Raw genomic sequence first — 19,626 nt, 5'->3', positions numbered from 1 at the left:
CAGACCAAGGTCTCTTCTATGTGGCCCTTGCTAAGGAAGAACAAGAAAGTAGGAAGGAAGATGTTTCTAAATCAGCTCTCTAGATTGGAGCCTAGGAAAGGGCAGATGCGCAGATCCCAGGAGAAAACCAGGTGGAGGAACAGGGAACTCACTGCGCTCTGCCCTCTGGGCTTGCTTGCCAGGAGTAAGTCTGTCTAGGATGACTTGCTTCTCTTTGGGCGGCATTCAGAATAACCCTTGGCTTGCAAGGCTTCCTACCACATCCCTTGCAGGGAGGAAATCTGTTATATTGCATCTGAAAAGTTATGGGAATATTCTGTCTCACCTAACAGTGATACAGATCCTTTCAAGGGGAGAGTTATGAAATGATCATGCTTCTTTTCTTGTTAAACATCGGGTTTTTCAGAGCTTAAAGTGGTAGCTGATTTTAGCAGATTCTCTCTGTCTGGTATAGCCCTGTAAGAAACATGCCAGGACCTCTTTGTTTGGCAGATTCCAGTATGAAACCCTCTCTACTGATGCTAATCAGGGAATGCATTTGCTCACACAAACGATAAAGCCAGTAGGCACTGTAGGCCAGTCCAGGATCATGTCAGAGTTCCAAATTAATTTGCACTTTGATCCAACTGGAAGAAACCTGAAAGACTTGCACTTACCCCTCCAAGGACTGTCATCGTTGAGGTTTCTGGTACAAGGGCCAGCACAGACACAATGAGCATGCACTATGTAGTTACCATTGAGTTGATAACATCCTAAGAACACACAATGGAGAAGTCAGTGTGCCGTCAAAGACTGTGATATAGCCCTGCAGAGCTCTGGGTTAGGAGTTCTACTCTTGCACCATGGGGTCTGTGGGAAGGCAAGATCAACAGCAGTTGTCTCCCAAATAAATGGAACAAGCCCCTAAAATGTTTTGAAGTCTGTTTTTCAATTTTTCAGAAATCAGTATTTTTTAGGAAACTAAAATATAACAGAAAAAAATCCCATATATTTGTTCTACAATTTACCTGTGGGCATCTTAGAACACATGAATTCATTTAGTTATTTGAGCACATGTATATGTGTGTGTGTGTGTGTGTGTGTGTGTGTGTGTGTGTGTATAAACATAGATATAGCTAGAGGGAGAACTCATCTGGGTAGGAAAGACAGATAATTATGCAGAAGTTTTAGGATACAGAGGGTCCCTTAGGAAGCTGGAATGCTTATTTTTTTAATAGGAAATTTGAAAAAATATGCTGTCAAATAACCTTGTTTCTAAGATGCCATTAATAAACAGGAAGCCAGGCATGGTGGGTCACGCCTTTAACTCCAGCACGCAGAACTTTGAGGTCAGCGTGGTCTACACGAGGTCCCAGGCTAGCTAGTGCCACACAGTGTGACCCCATTTAAAAACAAACAAACACACACATACACACACACACACAAACAAACAGAAAACAAATCCCTCACTCCCAACTAAAAACAGCACACATCTAAACAGATCATTTCCAGATAAGCCCCGCCCACCTTCCTCATGCAGTTGCTTGCCAATTGTCATGTCTTCTAATCATTTCTCAATAAAGAAGCATTTCAACAAGAGAAATTTACATTTTTAGATTGATGTGTATTGTGGAAAATTAAATTGTCCTCAACATGCAATGGTCTATGCATGCCTACAAGAAGTAGACAGGAAAAAAATTAATGAAAAAAAAATAGTAGTTTCCAAAAGAAAAATAGTTAATAAAAAGAAAAAAGGTTTGCTTTAAGAAAGGAAAAAAGTTGCAGCAAATGAGACTGGTTGTCCTGGGTGAACTCCCCTGGGCTGGATGCTTGGCTCAGGCCAGCAGGCCCCACCCCAGCCAGCAGCTGTGCTAGCTGAGTTAGTCTGGAACTGGCTTGGTACAAAAGTGCTGTTCTAGGGAGTGCATAGAACCAGGGGGGTGGGGAGGGGGGATATGCTTATGTCTGAACACCTATGCCCCCTACAGGAAGTTTAGGATATCATGTCTGTCTATTTATTTTTGGGTTTTGAGCCAAGGTTTCAGGCTGTAGCCCAGGCTGGACTGGTACTCATCCTGTAGCCCAGATGGACCTCCAGCTGCAAGGCCCCAGCTTCTGTCATCTGCACGCTGAGGTCGTCGGTGTGAGCCGCACACCCAGCTTGAACACTGTCTTTATAGGGAAAGCAGAATATTCAGCCAGGCAGGGTGACATAGCCCTTTAACCCCAGCACTCAGGAGGCAGAGGCACAAGGATCTCTGGGAGTTCAAGGGCATCCTGGTCTACATGGTAAGTCCTAGGACAGCCAGGGCTAGTGAGAGGGACCCTGTCAGCAAGCAAAAATATAAAGAAAGCCCCAAACTCTAAATATACTGTGTAGTAGATGCAAAATTAATGACAAGAAAATGGAGATTTTGTAGTTGTTTTGAACCTCAAAGCCTTGGGCTAGTTCATAATCTGTTGAGGGCATCTAGAGGAAAAGGGAGGTCTGGTCTACAGGCTGTGTCAGCGCATCAGTATGAACGGCAGCGCTTCAGGCAGACGCAGACCAGTATCTTCTAGTCAGGGGCACTGGCTGTAGGACCTCCCTGTTTATCATCTCCTACTGCTCCTCAGAGAGTAGCTGTGGTTCAAGGCCTCCTTCACTTTAATGCGAGCTAGAGTGTCTTACGGTGCTCCGACCCACCCTGCAGGGGCCCCATTACTGTTAGCTCTGAGCCTGGAGCCTTGGGGGCAGAAAAGTGGAGACAGAGAAAAACAGAAAGGGCCAAAGAGAGAAAGAGAGGCTTGTGGAGAACACGTGGGAACAGAGAAACAAGCAGAGGGGGCGGGGGGGGATGTAACAAGCAGTCCTCTAATGAGCTGCTGCTGCTGCTGCTGGTGCTGGTGCTGGTGGTGGTGGTGGTGCTGGTAGTGCTGGTCATGGTGGTCATGGTAGTGGTAGTGGTGCTGGTGGAGCTGGTGCTGCTGCTGCTGGTAGTGGTGGTCATGGTAGTGGTGGTGGTGCTGGTGGAGCTGGTGGTGGTAGAGCTGGTGGTGGTGGTGCTGCTGCTGCTGCTGGTGGTGGTGCTGCTGCTGCTGCTGGTAGTGGTGGTCATAGTAGTGGTGGTGGTAATGGTGGTGCTGGTGCTGGTGGTGATGCTGCTGCTGCTGGTAGAGCTGGTGGTGCTACTGCTGCTTCTGCAGCAAGCAGCTTACTTTTTTTTCTTTTCTTTTTTTTTTTTTATCATTGGGGAAAATTCTAGCATCTCTCAGACACTGGCTGATGTAATCAGCTGTTGAACATAAAGAAAACTGGGGTTTTACCCCACCATTTCTGACAAAATCAACATCTCTTTACTTCTATATTTACCAGTAGATACTTGGATTTCCTTCTAGAAATACAGACCAGAAATAATGATTCCTCCTCAGGAGACAGACTAGCTAGGAGTGGTGGCACTCACCTCTACCGTCAGCACTTAGGAGGCAAAGGCAGGCAGATCTCTGAGAGTTCAAGGCCAGCTTATAATAATGAATTTCAAGCAAGCCAGAGCTGCATAAGGAGAAGGGCTAGGTGTGGATAGAGAAGGAGAAAGGAGTTTAAGAACTTCTTTGTCCAGTGATTGTGGTGGTGCCTGCCTTTAGTCACTTGGGAGGCAGAGGTAGGTGGATCTCTGTGAGTTCCAGGCCAGCCTGGTCTACACAGGGAGTCTGAGGACAGCCAGGGCTACACAGAGAAACCCTTGAGAAACCAACTACTGTTCTGTGTTCAATCTTTATTATTTTGCATATATGTTAACATTGGCATATGATATTTAATCTCCAACAATGCTTTTAAGTGAGGCTGGGAATGCAGCTCAGTGGTTGATGGGCTTGCATGGCAGGAGGAAGGCCCTGTGCCTCATCGCTAGCGCTGACAAGTTAGTTAATTAAACATTGAAAACTGCAAAGGAGGAGTGCACCTCAGTAGTGCAATGTTTACTTGCATATGCCAGGCCCTGAGCTCAATCCTCAGTACCACACAAAAATAAATTAACTTAAAACACTATTGAAGCCAAGACAATCATGGAAAGCAATACAGGCATGTGCTGGAAAGACGGCTCTGAAGAACAGTGTGTGGTGCAAGGCCTGAGCTCGTGAGGTCAGACCCTCAGAAGCCATCCAGAAGCTGGATGAGGCGGCATGCAGTGTGCAATCCCAGCCTTCCTGTGGTAAGATGGAGGTAGAGACAGTAGAGTAGCCTGGAGGCTTGTGGGCCAGCTGGGCCAGAGTAGGTGGTGTGGCAGGAACGGCAAGAGGCCCTGTGCCAAACAAGGTGGCAAGTGAGGCCTGATACCTGAGGTGACCTCTGATATTACACATACCCATGCCCTCACCTCTGAACATGTACACAGGAACATACACCTGCACACCCACCAAACACACACACACACACATACACACACACATATATACACACACACACACAGAGACACACACATGCATGTGCAAACACACATTTTTAAAAAGAGACTATTGCAGTATCATAAGATGAACTGTAATTAACGTTGCCCACTAATATGTGCTCCTGGAAAACAGCTACCTTCACTGAACAAGCCGTCCTCTCCTTGCAGTGTATTACTGCAGCATCCGTGTTTTGTTTCATCATTGGTGGTGCCTAGGACCTGTTTGTGGTCATCATGATTCAGGAAACCAGCTTCGTCCTATTTTTCATCAACCCTTCAAAACATGCAGGCCTGCATCCACTGGCCTCTGCTTGTAAGTTATGTATTTGTGTAATTCAAAAGTAAGCTTTGCCCATAACCCCAAGAATAATTCTCTGGGGAAGACAATGAGTTTATCTAGACAAGTTCAAGACAGAGCATTGTCCTGGTCCCAGGAGAGAAAGCACCCAAATCCCAGAAAGATCCCTTAGACTTCTCTCTCCATGGAAGCATCGAGGACGGCCCCTGCCTCCCAGAGCTTCTTTAGCATTAAGATGGTGACTTAATCTTTGAACTTTCAGGTTTACAGACACCCATGTCCTGAGACTGAAGTTAGGTACTTTGTCCTGGCTCACAAGGCTTAGATAAAATGAGCCCAAATCCTTATCAGATGGAAGGGGGCAAGAAGTAGCCAATCAAATGTTCAAATAATGGGCCGAGAAAGGAAACAGGACTTGGCTCAAGTTTAACAGTGTGGGCAGAAGTTAAGAAACTCACACAGGGCCTAGAACAAGTCTTCCTAGGGACCTGTCATCAAGTACCCAGAGGGAAGCATTATGGCTGGAATACCAGGCGCTACAATCCCTGGTCCCAACCTGGCAACACACCAACTTTGTTTTGTGCTGCCTGGGTCCCTGCACACCCAGCCCCATCTCTCCCTGCCTGTGCTGGCAGCAGACCACCTCCATGTCTTTTTGCCTTAGCCAGGTTTGCGTGTCCTTCCCCTCACAGACTCTGCGGGTGGCTTTTCTGAATCTCCAGCCTGTCCCAGTTCATAAGAGCTCCAGATCAGCCATCACCCCACCCTCAGCTCTGCTAGGCTCTCAGATCTGCAAAGGTCATTGTCTAACACAGTGCTCCTCAACCGTCCTCACACTGGGACCCTTTAATACAGTTCTTCATGTTGTGGTGACCCTACCCACAACCACGAAATTATTTTTGTTGCTGCTTCATAGGTGTAATTTTGCTACTCTTATGAAATGTAATATGACTATCTGTGCTTTCTGTTAATCTTAGGCGACCCCTGTGAAAAGGTCATGCTACCTAAAGGGTCCAGACCCAGAAGCTGAGAACATCTGCTCTAAGAGCTAGTCACTGCCTCCCTTTTCTTGGAAAGAGAAACCTGGTCTACAGCAGTCAGCAGGGACGGGGTCTTCTTGCAGCTCCTGACCTCGTGGGATAGGAAAAGGAATGAGAGGTGGAAACTGTAAAGTAATTTGGTCTTTCCTTCCCACCCGTGTTGTGTCTGACAGATCCTGTGCGTCTCGGCAGCAATCGTGTGTGTCATTGATGCATTGTTGGTTGCCGAGAAGATGAGGCGCAAGGAGGAAAATTCCCTGGCGAGGAGACTAAGCCCTCTGGCACCCGGCCGAGGCAGAAGCAGCGCTGAAGTCCCGCAGCCCTCTGCAGCAGCGTTTGGCAGAGAGTTGAGGTCATGGCCACAGGTATCATCACTCCCACCAGACCGCCACGGAGCTCCCACGCCCTCGTGAGTGTGAGCCCAAAGGCACTGCTTCTAAGTCGGCAACACTTCTGCTTTCTCGCGTGGCCTTCTGCAAGAGTTGCGAGCGAGAGTTGTACTTCGCTTGCTCCACAAGGCTGCCCCAGGAGGTCGGGAGGGAAAGGACCCCAGGGAGTGGGAGCCATAGCCACAAACCTGGGTCTCCTTTTCAAGGAAGGCCTCGCTAGGACCAGCGGGGCTCAGCGAATGCCGGTGCGTGGAGGGTGGGACTGTCTGGTCCCTGCTGGATGGAGGAGAGCCTGCTGGTCCACTCGTTGAGCTGGGCGCGCGCCAGCCAAGACAAGCGTTGGAACTCTGCAGTCCCGGTGGTCAGTTGAGAGCCACCCTTGAACAGGTCGGGAGACACCAGGCTCTCTCTTGAGCTGGGCCTGTTCAGGGACTGCAGACAAGGCTGGTCGGTAGGAAGCTGAGAGCTGCTCCTAACTCCGATGGCAGCACCTGCACAGCGAGGCAAGCCAGCTGGCAAGAAGAGCAAGGATGACAGAAAGGGGTTCAGAGGCTACAAGTGGGAATTCAAAGACAGCAATAAAGACTTCTGGATGCAGGGACATGCTGAGTCCAAGAGTCTGGCTTTGGTAAACTGGATTGGAATGGCAGAGGTGTCTGGCAGGGGTGAGGAGTGGGGTTCCTCCAAAGCAACACCTCAGGTGTGTGTATTTTTCCACCCAGATATGCATTATCACTGCACTGATCTGTTTCCAAAGGGTGGCCACGCACCCCTTCCTGATCCTGATCCTCACTATGGAGCTGTCAATCTGTGCTTTCTTCTTCTTCCTCTACTCCTTTGCCATCAACCGATACATTCCCTTCATCTTCTGGCCCATGATGGTAAGTAAAGACGGTAGGAAGGTGAGGTGAGTCCCATTCGAACGACTGGGAAAAAGAGAACCTCACCTCCTCTACTGGTGCACAGGCTGGAACGCTGGCTTGGAGAGGGAAAGCCAGGCAGGAGAGGCTCCCAAAATGTAGCTGCATTGGGTCTGTCTTCAGAAACAGAGAAGGCATAAACAACCAGCCATTCCTGATAATGCTGGCGTATGTCTCATTGGGATATCATTCTAGGGTTCAAAAGAGAAAATCAGGCTCTGCATAAACTTGTACAGTAAAATGAAGCAAATGTCAATCATGGCGGGGTGGGGGAAGCTCAGGTCAAGACCCCAGTTATTCTTCTAGTTATTGTTTGAGACTTCCTTTATGAGGTTCAAGTGCAGGAGGATTTCGGGTACAAAGGGAGTCATTTGGGTGGGTCTCCATTTTGACTAGTAGGCTTGGATTATGTAAGGACTTGCTTGCAGAACATGCATGCCCCTTCCCACAATGCATCTAATTTTAATCAGATGCAACCCCAATTATGCATAGTCATTAGATGGGAAATGCGGGATGTAGTTTTTATCTGTCTCCTAACAATCTTCTCTAGCTCAGCTCAGCTTCCGCTAGTTCAACTGTCACCAACTGGCTTCTCTGGCTCTTCTGTCTCCTGGACACTTCTTCTGCCACTACTATTTCTCTCTCCAACCCCTCTCTCATGACTCTTAGCCTCTGCTGCCTTTCATATCCACTCCTGATCCCAGAAGTCCAAGAGCCAGTTATCACTGAAGGTGAACTAGAGAGCCAGGCACATGAAATATTACATACGACCTTCCTCCCCACAGCCCGTTTTGTTTTAGCTATTAATTATGCAACCTTGAAGCTGCTTCTCAATTCATCCCAGTGTCTTTCCAGGATCCTCAGATGTCTGATATGACCCTTCCGTTTTCTCTGGAGTATATCCACAAGTGAGATAAGAACTTAACCGTGATGTTTCTCTTCCCTGTAATTTGGGTACTGCTTCTTGAATCTTTTTTACTCCTGGACTGTCTTATCTTCTAGCATCTTGTATTTTGACTTCTTCTCTTAATCTCTGTCCCCAGCTCTGTGAACCTTTGGCTTGTAGTCCTGATTTGGTCTTGCAGGATGTGGTGATCTTCAGCATAACCTCTCTTAGAGACCTGCTCCTAGGCCTGTGATCACTCTGCATCGTGGATGGCTTTATATACCAGGAATCCAAAGTTCTGGTCATAGGTCAATCAGTGTTTAGGAGTTGAACATTTCTTGTCCTGGCTTTTCTGCCTGGGAGGGGAGAGCAGTGATTGTTCAAGCTCTCATCTTTGCTCTTTTGGGGCAATTGCCAAGACTTTCAGAAGAGCCCTGCCTCAATTTTGAGCTTTCTTATTTTGATGGTACCTACAGCTTTTCCTTTCCTGCGGAAACATAAACAAAACCAGCATCCCAGACTACCATCGGATGTTAACACATCCTTACAGTATGTAGGCTGACGTAATTCCAGTTTGGTCTATCACCCAATGTCTCTCAGCTGCTGCTGCTCCTTTCTCCTTAATGTTCAGAGAATTTAAAGTTAACAGAGCACCATTTAGTCAATCCCTGGGGATCATTATTCCTTTTGGTTTTACAAGTATTTGTTTTAGGATGCATTTAGATCTCTCTATAATACATGTCCTGTAGGATTGTGTGGTGAAGTGGCTACAGTGAGCTTCTGTGGCCACCAATTGCACATGTCATTCACTTGTGACTTTAATTTTGGCCTTTGATTATTACCCAACCATTTGCCAGAACGCACATTTCCCAGTGCTTCCAAACCCGCTGGTCTTTCTATGTGGAGAAGTTTTGCCTTTGACATAGGGAAACAGAAGCAACTGAGAAATCCCCTCACTTGTGTTAATTTACATCTCACTTTTCACATACGCCATTATTTTATTTTAATTTCTCTTTTGAAATCTTTATAATTCCTGCACAATGGACCCTGGGGAAGTCAAACTTCTCCTTCCCAAACCCTGAGGGCGAAGGACCATAAACTCCTGTAGACATTTTATAACATAGAAATTTTGGGGATAGTGCAAAAATGTTTATCTGTGGCCAAGTCTAGCACAGCACTGCCTGTAGTAACAGGCATTAGATCTGCAATACTTAGTTGTCCTGTAGGATTGTGTGGTGAAGTGCCTGCTTGTTAGTTCCTGTCTGACAAGAGGGAAACCACTCATACTTTTTACTTCAGGGCCTCAAGCTACCCCTACTCCCATATCATTTACCAATGGCAGGCAATTGCCTTGGATATCTCTCTTGGACCTATGCTCATTGGTTCAGTAGTAACCCTTGCCACATTGTTGACACACTCCAGGAAGCCAGGGCCTTCTTTTGGATTTACATTTTGAAAAAACATTGCCTTTAGAGTTGCCTTGTTCACAATTTTCTTTCAAATGTCCATATTTCCTACAATTAAGCACAGGGCCTTTTGATATCAGAGCCCTCTAGCTATCACTTGACCTATTATATAAGCATGGTATATATTACAACCAATATCATTTATATTCTTTAATCCATTCATCTACAGGCACTGCTCATGCCTTATGACTTTTTTTATATCCCACATTTGCATTTTTCAAGTACTAGGGTCTTCATCAATACCTGTCTTATGTCAGGGTCTGGTATGATTTTATTTATTGCTGAGATCCATCTTTGTAAAAAAAAAAAAAAAATCAGTGAAGGCTTCCCCTGAGCCTTGTATAGCTTTTTTTTTTTTTTTTTTAATGATGTGGACTTCTCTCCTGGCTCCTCAACTTTGTCCCAAGCTCTAAAAGCTGCTAAACCACATTATTATGGTTGTGTCTTCAAGCTGAACCTGTTCTTGTATATCAGCATAATAACCTTTCCCTATCAACTGGCTCCTCACTATATTAATTCTTCTAGTTCTATTCCCATGTTCCAAATCTCTGGCTTCTTCTGTCCACCATGACGACCATTGCACCTGAAGACAGCTGTTACCAATTCCCTCCATTCTTGGGGAATAATAATTCCACTTTGAGTAGACCAATTATTTAGAGTTTGTTTCACATGGGTGAGTGCATCACATACGACATCACTGGCTTCTTAAAATGATTTATGTTCTTCATTTCTATAAGATCCCACCATATTTCATCATAAACTTGTGGATTAGCCTCACTAGCAGGCATATGCTGTATAATATTGGAAATGCTATTGATGATATTTTTTTACCTCCTCCAAAGGTGCTGTGGGTTTGAACCCATTTCATTTCATTGACTTGACTGCCCTGTGACACAGTTCCTTCCATTCCTCCTACCCAGGGAGAACTCCCTCTTTCTGATTCAGGTCCTGGAAATGAATGTATTTGTTTTCTCTTTTTCTTGATGTTCTTTTTTATTCCTAAGCTTCACTATTTCCCCCTATATTTTTTCCAGGTGTTCAGCAGTCTTTTCTCCACTTCCACTTGTATTTTTTTACCAGTTGCTTAGGCAAGGTTTTATAAATAAAATACTCCAAAATGAGGAAGGGGGGGGGGGGACCTACTTCTAAGAACCATGCAGGAGGTGTCCCAACAACAGCTTCAGCTTTTTTCAAAGTTTCCAGCCCTTCTTTTCCTGCCTTTAGCTATATCATACTTGAAATCAAGCTCCCCATTCTGCCTAGCCACAATAGTGACCACATGTCTTTTAGTGTCTCTTCTTCCTTCAAACATCCTGTCACATTAGGGGCTGTAGCAGCTTTTCGTAAAAAAAAAAAAAAAAAAAAAAAAAAAAAAAAAAGTTGCTTTTTGCTCTTAAATTCTTTGTCTTTGTATTCTTTTCTTTTTTTTTTTTTTTTAAGATTTATGCATGCATGTGAGCACAATATTGATGTTTTCAGACACACCAGAAGAGGGCATCAGATTTGATTACAGACAGTTGTGAGCCACCATGAGGTTGCTGGGAGTTGAACTCAGGACCTCTGAAAGAGCAGACAGTGCTCTTAACCGCTGAGCCATCTCTCCAGCCCTGTCTTTGTATTCTTATATAGCTACTTTATTTGTGGATTCTTCTTTTATCTGTCTCCTAATATCTTCTGCTCAGGTGAGCTTCTCCTGCTTCAAGTACCGCCAACTGTCAGTCAGCTAGCCCAGTTCACTTTCAACTATCTCTTCCTTTCTTTTCTTTTCTTTTCTTTTCAATCTGTGGATCTTTTTATTTGATAGCAAATTTGTTGAGTTTTCAGATTCAGATTCATTGATTTAAGTTGATTTGATATGCCCAAAATCATTCTTGAAAATGTTTATTGAGAAATATTCAGTGATAAAAATAATGTTCTTTTCAGGCAAAAATCTAGGAAAATACTATATTCACTATCATTAAGAAATAGAATCTAGTCAGCCATCTTCCAGTAACTTGCCAAAATAACGAACACAAAGGGAAGAGGAGAGGCACCTGATACATGTTCTCTAGGCCTTTTAGAAAACATGGAGTTGTTCCTTTGGCCCCATACATGTGAATCTACAAGAAGGGTGGTATTGTAGATATCAAGGGAAGGGGCATTGTTCAAAAAGGAATGCCCCGTAAGTGTTACCACGGCAAAACCGGAAGAGTCTGCAATGTTACCCAGCATGCCCTGGGCATCATTATAAACAAGCAAGTTAAGGGCAGATTCTGAACAAGAGGATCAATGTACGGACTGAACACATCAAACACTCGAAGAGCAGAGACAGCTTCCTGGAGTGGGTGAAGGAGAACGATCAGAAGAAGAAGGAAGCCAAAGAGAAGGGACCTGGGTTCAGCTGGAGCGCCAGCCGGCACCACCCAGAGAGCACACTGTGTGAGGACTAAGGGGAAGGAGCCTGAGCTGTGGAGCCCATTCCACACGGATTCATGGCCTAACGTACAAATCAGAAAGAAAGAACTGCAAAGTGTTTTCCTTAGGTTGAGAAAAAAAAATAGAATCTACTGAAGAATAGTCATTTTCTTCCTTGAAATAGCTATATACTAGGAAACTGCAACAACCATTATTAAATTTAATATTTTTAAGTAATAGGCGCACCGGGCGGAAGTGGTGCATGCTTGTAATCCCAGCACTTTGGGAGGCACAGGCAGGCGAATTTCTGAGTTCCAGGCCAACCTGGTCTACAGAGTGAGTTCCAGGACAGCCAGGGCTATACAGAGAAACCCTGTCTCCAAATCAAAAAACAAACAAACAAACAAACAAACAAAAAACAAAAAACAAAAAAAAACCCCACAAATATATATTTTTTTCTTATATATATATACATATATATATATATGTGTATATATATATATATATATATATAAGAGACAACATTTAATTGGGTCTGGATGACAAACTCAGAGGTTCAGTCCATTATCTTTATGCTGGGAAGCTTGGCAGCATCTAGGCAGGCATAGCCACTAGAGGAGCTGAGAGTTCTACATCTTGTTCCAAAGGCAGCTAGGAGAACAGTGGCTTCCAGGCAGCTAGGATGAGGGTTTTTTTTTTTTTTTCATTCAGGAGTTATTTATTTACTAGTTCACTGTTTGCAGGAATGTGCTGTTCTGTTTTGTTTTGTTTTTAGTAGAGCTTAAAGTCTTGGCTCTTACTGTGGTACAAACTCAAAATAAGAACAATTTTTAGACAATGGAGTTCATTGTAATAAGACTGTACTTCAATGTCCCTCACATCACCAAAGGATTTTACCTCCATAGGAGCTAAGCTAAGAGTTGATAGCTCTTCTGCATAAGGAATAAATTGTAGGCACAATTATTTGGATACAGACTTCCTGCTATGGTCAAAGCTATTTGACTTGAGTAATTATCATCATTCTCAGCCCACAGGGAGCAGGTTACATTCATTTAAGAAATGGTGTGTGTATTAAGATGGTCTATCCACGAAGTCATTCATCAACTGTATCAATAAACAATGGTTCTGCTTGGAGGATGGCACAGACATTAGGTGAGGGTAGGATTTTGGTTTATCGCCTGTGATGATTTTGAAAAGCAGAAAAAGAGTAACTTATAAGGTCATCTTCTTCAAAGTTGATTCAATAGTTATAAATATAAGAAAGCATTTGGTTTCACTCTTTATTGTTCTCTTACAAGCCACCTCCCAAATTAATAGTCTATGTTTCTTTTGACTGTATAAATAATTTTCAAATATGTAAACTGTTCTGAAAACCGTAGCATAATATAAAAACATCAAATAAACATTCCTACTAATTGGCTGAGATAGAAGCATGATTTCAAGACCATTACGTGGCACACAGCAAGACACTCTCATGTACAAACAAGCAGAAAGTGTATATGGGTTGTACAATATTGGACCTATTTCTCCAATTGCCAAATTATAGATACCACTGGGTGATAGCCAACAAATTTCTAATTCCTCATATTTTTGAATTTCAATCGATTAGAATATGTTGGTAATATTAATTTTCATATTAAGAAATATTAAAGAAAAGTGATTGTTAACTTCCTGTTATTTTTGTTATTAGAAGCAGAATTATGTTTGTGTGGGTTTGTTGAAAGATTACTTTCTTGCTTTTTTTAGTGTGTAGTTTCCCTCTTTGTGTTGGTATTTTCCATCTACTATCCTTTGTAGGACTGAATTTGTGGAAAGATAATTGTATAAATTTGGTTTTGTCATGGAATATTTTGTTTTCTCCGTCTATGGTAATTGAGAGTTTTGCTGGGTATAAGCCTGGGCTGGCATTTGTATTCTCTTAGGGTCTGTAAGAGATCTGCCCAGGATCTTCTAGCTTTCATAGTGTCTGGTGAGGATTCTGATAGGTCTACCTTTATATGTTACTTGACCTTTTTTCCTTTGCTGTTTTTAATATTCTTTTAGTGCATTTGGTGTTTTGATTATTATACCAGGAATTTGATTTGTACCAGGAATTTCTTTTCTGGTACAGTCTATGTGGAGTTCTGCAGGCTTCTTGTATGTTCATGGGCATCTCTTTCTTTAGGTTAGGGAAGTTTTCTTTTTCTTTTTTCTTTTTTCTTTTTTTCCACACAGGGTTTCTCTGTGTAGCCCTGGCTATCCTAGAACTCACTCTGTAGACCAGGCTAGCCTCGAACTCAGAAATCTGCCTGCCTCTGCCTCCCAAGTGCTGGGATTAAAGGTGTGCACCACCACTGCCCAGTGGAAGTTTTCTTCTATAATTTTGTTGAAGATATTTACTGGCACTTTAAGTTGGGATTCTTTGCTCTCTTCTATACCTATCATCCTTAGGTTTCATCTTCTCATTGTGCCCTGGATTTCCTGGATGTTTTGGGTTAGGAGCTTTTTGCCTTTTGTATTTTCTTTGACTGTTGTGTCAATGTTTTCTATGGTATCTTCTGCACCCGAGATTCTTTCTTCTATCTCTTGTATTCTGTTGGTGATGCTTGCATCTGTGACTCCTGATCTCTTTCCTAGGTTTTCTAACTCCAAGGTTGTCTCCCTTTGTGATTTCTTTATTGTTTCTATTTTCATTTTTAGATCCCAGATGGGTTTTTTCACTTCCTTCACCTGTTTGATTGTGTTTTCCTGTAATTCTTTAAAAGATTTTTGTGTTTCCTCTTTAAGGCCTTCTGCCTGTTTACCCATGTTCTCCTGTATTTCTTTAAGAGAGTTATTTATGACCTTCTTAAGGTCCTCTCTCATCATCATGAAAAGTGATTTTGGATTCGGATCTTGCTTTTCTGATGTGATGGTGTAACCAGGACTTGCTATGGTGGAAGAATTGGGTTCTGATGATACCAAGTAACCTTGGTTTCTGTTGCTTATGTTCCTACACTTGCCTCCTGCCATCTGGTTATCTCTAGTGCTACCTGCCCTCGCTATATCTGACTGCAGCCTGTCCTTCCTGTGATCGTGGTTGTGTCAGAACTCCTCAGAGTCAAGCTGTCTCTGTGATCCTGAGATCCTGGGTGTGCCAGAGCTCCTGGGAGTCAAGCTGCCTCTGGGACCCTGAGATTCTGGTGTCATCCAAGCCCCTGGGATCCTGGGCATATTAGAGTGCCTGAGAGTGAAGCTTCCTCTGCGTCGTCTTGTGGGACTGGCTACAGAGTATGCCCTCAAGGTCTACTCAGGGGACCAGCTCAGACCGGAAAGAACCCGTGCCACTGGTCAGGCGTGGGTTCCTGGGTCCCTGGATCCCACTGGTCCCAGTGACTCCTGGTGTTGGGACAGATGTTGTGTCCTCACCTCTGATCCCATCTCTTATTTTCAATCCTCAAAATCCCTTTTCTACCCTACATGATCTTCCTTCTTCCTGCATCAAGTGTCTTCTCTGACCCTATTCTGTCTCCTGGACCCTACTTCAGCCTAACCCACCCACTCTCTCCAACGCCTTCTCACTGCCCTCTCAGCTTCTGCTGGATTTTATCTCCATTCCGTCTCCCTGTCTGTCACCTTCTCTTTGTTCTTCCCATTCTGGGTGCTCCTGGATACTCTGCTCTTCCCAACTATCCCCTCCTGCTCCTCCTTCGTGTGTGTGTGTGTGTGTGTGTGTGTGTGTGTGTGTTCATGTGCATATGCACACCTGTGCCCCAGTGAGTTTCACTGTAGTTGTTTTGGGAGCATGGGTGGGGATTTGAATACAGAAGCAAAGAATCTTACCAGTGGCTACACACTGAGGAAAATGTCTGTCCTTTCTGTGTCAATCCTGTGACTACATATAAATCTTTTAGGTCAGCACATGAGCCCCTGAACTTCCACGGAGGGTGTTCATGGGCCAGATTGCGTGCACAGAGCCACAGCCATTGTGAATTCAAGAGTGTAACTGCCTCCTCAGTCACACCTATGCACCAGAGTTCACCCTTAGGCAGTTGTTTCTGCCCTCTCTATGGTAATAATTTCACACCTGGGAATACAGCATATTTCCCGACTCATTTAGGTTTTCCTTTGATATCCATTAGCCAGATTCCATAATCTTGCCATGAAGCTGAACTTGTCTTTCAGCAGGTTTATTCTCAGACACACGGTAGACCCTGGATGGTGTCCAGGTCACATTTGTCACTGTTCTCTGCTAGCATGCAGGAGCACTGCTGTTCAGGTCCTGGAAACCTTAATCACTTATTCGGATAATTGAGGCTGCAGAGTCCTCTGTTTTCTCTGCAGAGACTCTCGTTACATGGGAGCAATGCTTGTTTCTCTGCCCCAATCTGCACACACCTGGACTTTCTTGTCACATTATACTCAGATTGCAGTTCACTAGCAGACAGAATCAGCAGGAGTTTTAAACAAAGCTTTCACCAAGAAAAGCAATGTTGGGTAGACACCTCTTATTAAGATCAGATGTGTCCCTTTTTTTTTTTTTTTTTTTTTTTGGTTTTTTGGATTTGTTTCAGAATGTGACACAGCTCACAGCTTTCTTTTTTGTTTTTGTTTTTGTTTTTTTCAAGACACGGTTTCTCTGTATAGACCCCTGGCTGTCCTGAAACTCACTCTGTAGACCAGGCTGGCCTCGAACTCAGAACTCTGCCTGCCTTTGCCTCCCAGAGTGCTGGGATTAAAGGCATCTGCCCTAGATGTGTCCTTGATGCCTAGTTTGTTAAGAATTCAATTAAAAATTTATTATTGATCATTACCAAATAGTTTTCCTGCAACTTACAATATTTTTGTTGCAAATACAGTAGAGTAAAAGTGTACTGATAGAATTTGAAGACAAAAGCATCCTTGCAAGCCTAATGTGGATGATGCTTTTCTGTGATATTTTGCTCTGATATGCTGCTTGATTTGGTGTGCTGACATTTTATTGAACATTTTAGTCTCTATTTTCAATATGAGAAAGGCTTATGTTTATTTTTATTCTAATATCTGGTTTCAAGGTGGAATCCCTATCACACAGAATATAATACAACCTTCAAAAAGAGAGGAGGAGGAAACAGACCAAGGAAGTGGCACTCACCAGATTTGTCATGAATACATACACACAGGCGACACGCTCATACACATGAAATAAAAACAAAAGTTTCCTCTTAAAAGACAGTTGGGCAGAATTTTCAATCAGAGTACATAGAGGTATTGGCAGGGAGATATTCATCCCACTAAAATTAAAAGCAAATTAAAATTTAGACATTCTAAGAAAAAAAAGTAATAGAAAATGGGACAATGGGTACAAATAGAGATTTGGGTTGTTTTTGTTTTTTTTTTTTTAATTCTCTTTATTATTTTATCACCACCCTCACGTTCGGTATTGAGAGAAGAAAGGTTTTATGCAGTAAGGGAGAAGCAAATCCCCAAGGAAAGCAAAGGAAGAGAGTTGATGGAGGAGCGAGCCCTAGGAGACTGAGGTCCAGGGGTGAGGCAGGGCTTGGGGTGAAGACGGAGCTTCCAGGCTCCCAGTGCTAAGTCAGAGCAGAAGAAGCTCCTGCCCGCAATACTGCTCATGAGAGCCCCTGAGAGGAGAGAACAGAGATGATGAGGGGGTGGAGCCCAACAGAGAGGCCACGCAGTGGCCTGGCTCTGGGTTATTTACATGATTATTGACAGGCACTAGATACATACGGGATTATGTAGACAAGATGGTGGCCCCTGAGGTGGCCCCTGAGGTGGCTCCTGAAGGCTGAGCCAGTTTGGACTTTGTGCTCCACTCAGAGGCCAGCAGGGAGTCACTGCCTTTATATATTTCATGCTAAATAATCGGGGGCAGGGGGAGGGGGGCATTTGAAAATGGTTCCATGGAGGAGACAGTGCTGTTTCCAGGGTGGATGTGGTACAGCGAGCTAAGAGCACCTCTCTCTCCCACTTACAGGATTTGATGAATGACTTATTCTCCAGCATGTTCCTGTTAGGTGGTGTAGCCTTTGCTGTTGAAGCGAGACGAGAGTTCCCAATGCCCTACTTAGTTGGTATGGTAAGGTGTTTTCTGCTGAGCTGTGGATTTCCCCAAATCACTGTCAAACAAAATCTAGCGTCAGGGGTTGGGAGGGAGTTGATCCTGTAGAGTGCCTATGGCACTGCCAAAACCTACTGTAGTGCCTTGTGCCTATCTCTAATGTTGGCACGCAGGAGGTAGAAGCAGAGGACCAGAAGTTCAAAGCTATCCTTGGTTCAATAGTGAGTTCAAAGCCAGCCTGGGGTGTATGAGACCCTGTCTCAAGTGAACAAATACAACTTGGAGGCAAAGCAAATTTAAGAAGTCAATAAACGTTTCCGATGATGAAGACACATTTTTTTAAAGGTAGGGACTTAGCCAAGTTACCTGTGTATGCCAAAAAGAAAGAAAAGAACTGGGCCACTGGAGGCAGAGGCAGGTGGATTTCTGAGTTCGAGGCCAACCTGGTCTACAGAGTGAGTTCCAGGACAGCCAGGGCTACACAGAGAAACCCTGTCTCGGAAAAAACAAAACAAAACAAGAACTGGGTCACTGGACATGAAAGTGGTTGGGAGGGTTAAACTAGGGTCCAGGATCAGGACGTTTGAGGGGTACACTGGGCATCACCTCTGATAAAAGGCAAGGAGGGCCTCAGTGCCTTCTTTCTAGGTACAAACCCCAACTAATGAAGAACTGTTTGTTTTCCCAGATCCTAATGGGAGTTGCTGCCTTTTTTACCATCATTGACCTGTGTCTTCAGAGGAGACAATTCAAAGCCAGGAAGCTTCGAAAGTATATACTTCTCGCCCCAGACCAGAGCGGCAAGATGCAAGACCCGAAACTCCTTCTCATGCTAGCCGCCAAAGAGGATGAGGAGGAAAGACAGAAGGAACAGGCAGAGAGAGCCAAGAGGGAGGCAGAAGCCTGGTGACTGCGCAGCCGCAGCAGCACCTGCGGTCAGGTCCGGGGCAGCCGCGACCTCTGCGGCCCCGCCTTTCTACTCTCTCCCTTTGCCAGCTTTCTAGCAGAGTTCTCCATCAATAAAGACATCCTGGAAAAAGCATTTCTCTTTAAATGGATTTTTGTATGAAAATGTTAGACAGTATTTGTCCAACGCTCTTCATTCCACAGAAACTCCTGGAAATTAGGGTCAAATCTGCACCGGGACCCGGAACCCAGAATTCTCTCACACTAATGGACTAGAGAGCACAGTTTGGGGCTAACCAGAAATAATGAATGACATTATCAAGCGATAATTGTCCAATTTATAAGCCAAAAGGTCCAGAAATAAATGAGGGACCAGAAAGACCAAGGGTGTATCCCTTTTAAAGCACTTAGCTGGTTGCTATGAGAACTATGCATACGCCCCCAACACACACACACACACACACACACACTATTCTTACTCTGGAGTTTAAAATGGACCCTAGTTAAATTTAACTGGTCAAGATAGCAAATGGACACTGTCCCTGTTTCAAGGTGAATCAGGCTGGTGTTGGGGCAAAGAAGGTGGTAGGCACAAGGGGGGGTCTGATCCGAGTTCCTCAGAGGTGGGAGGTGGCCCTTCTGACTTTCCCAGAAATAAGGATGTAATATTTACTTGTCAGGTCGCTGTAACAATGTACCTGACCAGAAGCTACTTAAAAGGAGAAAGGGCTACAGTTCTGGCTTCCAGTGTAAGGGAAACCGATACATTGTGGCAAGAGAAGCAAATCTCCAGGAGATAAGTCTTCCCCTCCAGCTTGACACTCACAATCAGGAAGCAGAGATGGATGCTAATATTCAATTATTTTTGTCATTCTTTGGTTTTGGTTTTGCTCAGATCAGCT

General features: G+C 44.2%; 1 protein-coding gene across 1 annotated transcript; it reads left to right on the top strand.

Annotated features, from left to right (window-relative positions):
- The first annotated feature begins 6,611 nt into the window (after nt 1-6,611).
- Nucleotides 6,612-18,728, top strand: Cmtm2 (CKLF like MARVEL transmembrane domain containing 2). Its single transcript, XM_052167307.1, has 4 exons — nt 6,612-6,758; nt 6,853-7,011; nt 17,735-17,836; nt 18,507-18,728. The coding sequence occupies exons 1-4, from the start codon at nt 6,612-6,614 to the stop codon at nt 18,726-18,728; spliced, it is 630 nt and encodes a 209-aa protein (XP_052023267.1).
- The last annotated feature ends 898 nt before the right edge of the window (nt 18,729-19,626 follow it).

Source organism: Apodemus sylvaticus, chromosome 21 (genome assembly GCF_947179515.1).
Source record: "Apodemus sylvaticus chromosome 21, mApoSyl1.1, whole genome shotgun sequence".
Lineage (NCBI taxonomy): Eukaryota > Metazoa > Chordata > Mammalia > Rodentia > Muridae > Apodemus > Apodemus sylvaticus.
The sequence above is the reverse complement of the archived record's forward strand: the minus strand, read 5'-3'. Positions and strand labels throughout refer to the sequence as shown.

Coding starts and splice junctions, on each gene's coding strand:
- Cmtm2 (XM_052167307.1), top strand. CDS start 6,612: ATGGCAGCACCTGCACAGCGAGGCAAGCCAGCTGGCAAGAAGAGCAAG. Junction 7,012..17,734: donor TCATCTTCTGGCCCATGATG/GTAAGTAAAGAC, acceptor TCCCACTTACAG/GATTTGATGAATGACTTATT. Junction 17,837..18,506: donor TGCCCTACTTAGTTGGTATG/GTAAGGTGTTTT, acceptor TTGTTTTCCCAG/ATCCTAATGGGAGTTGCTGC.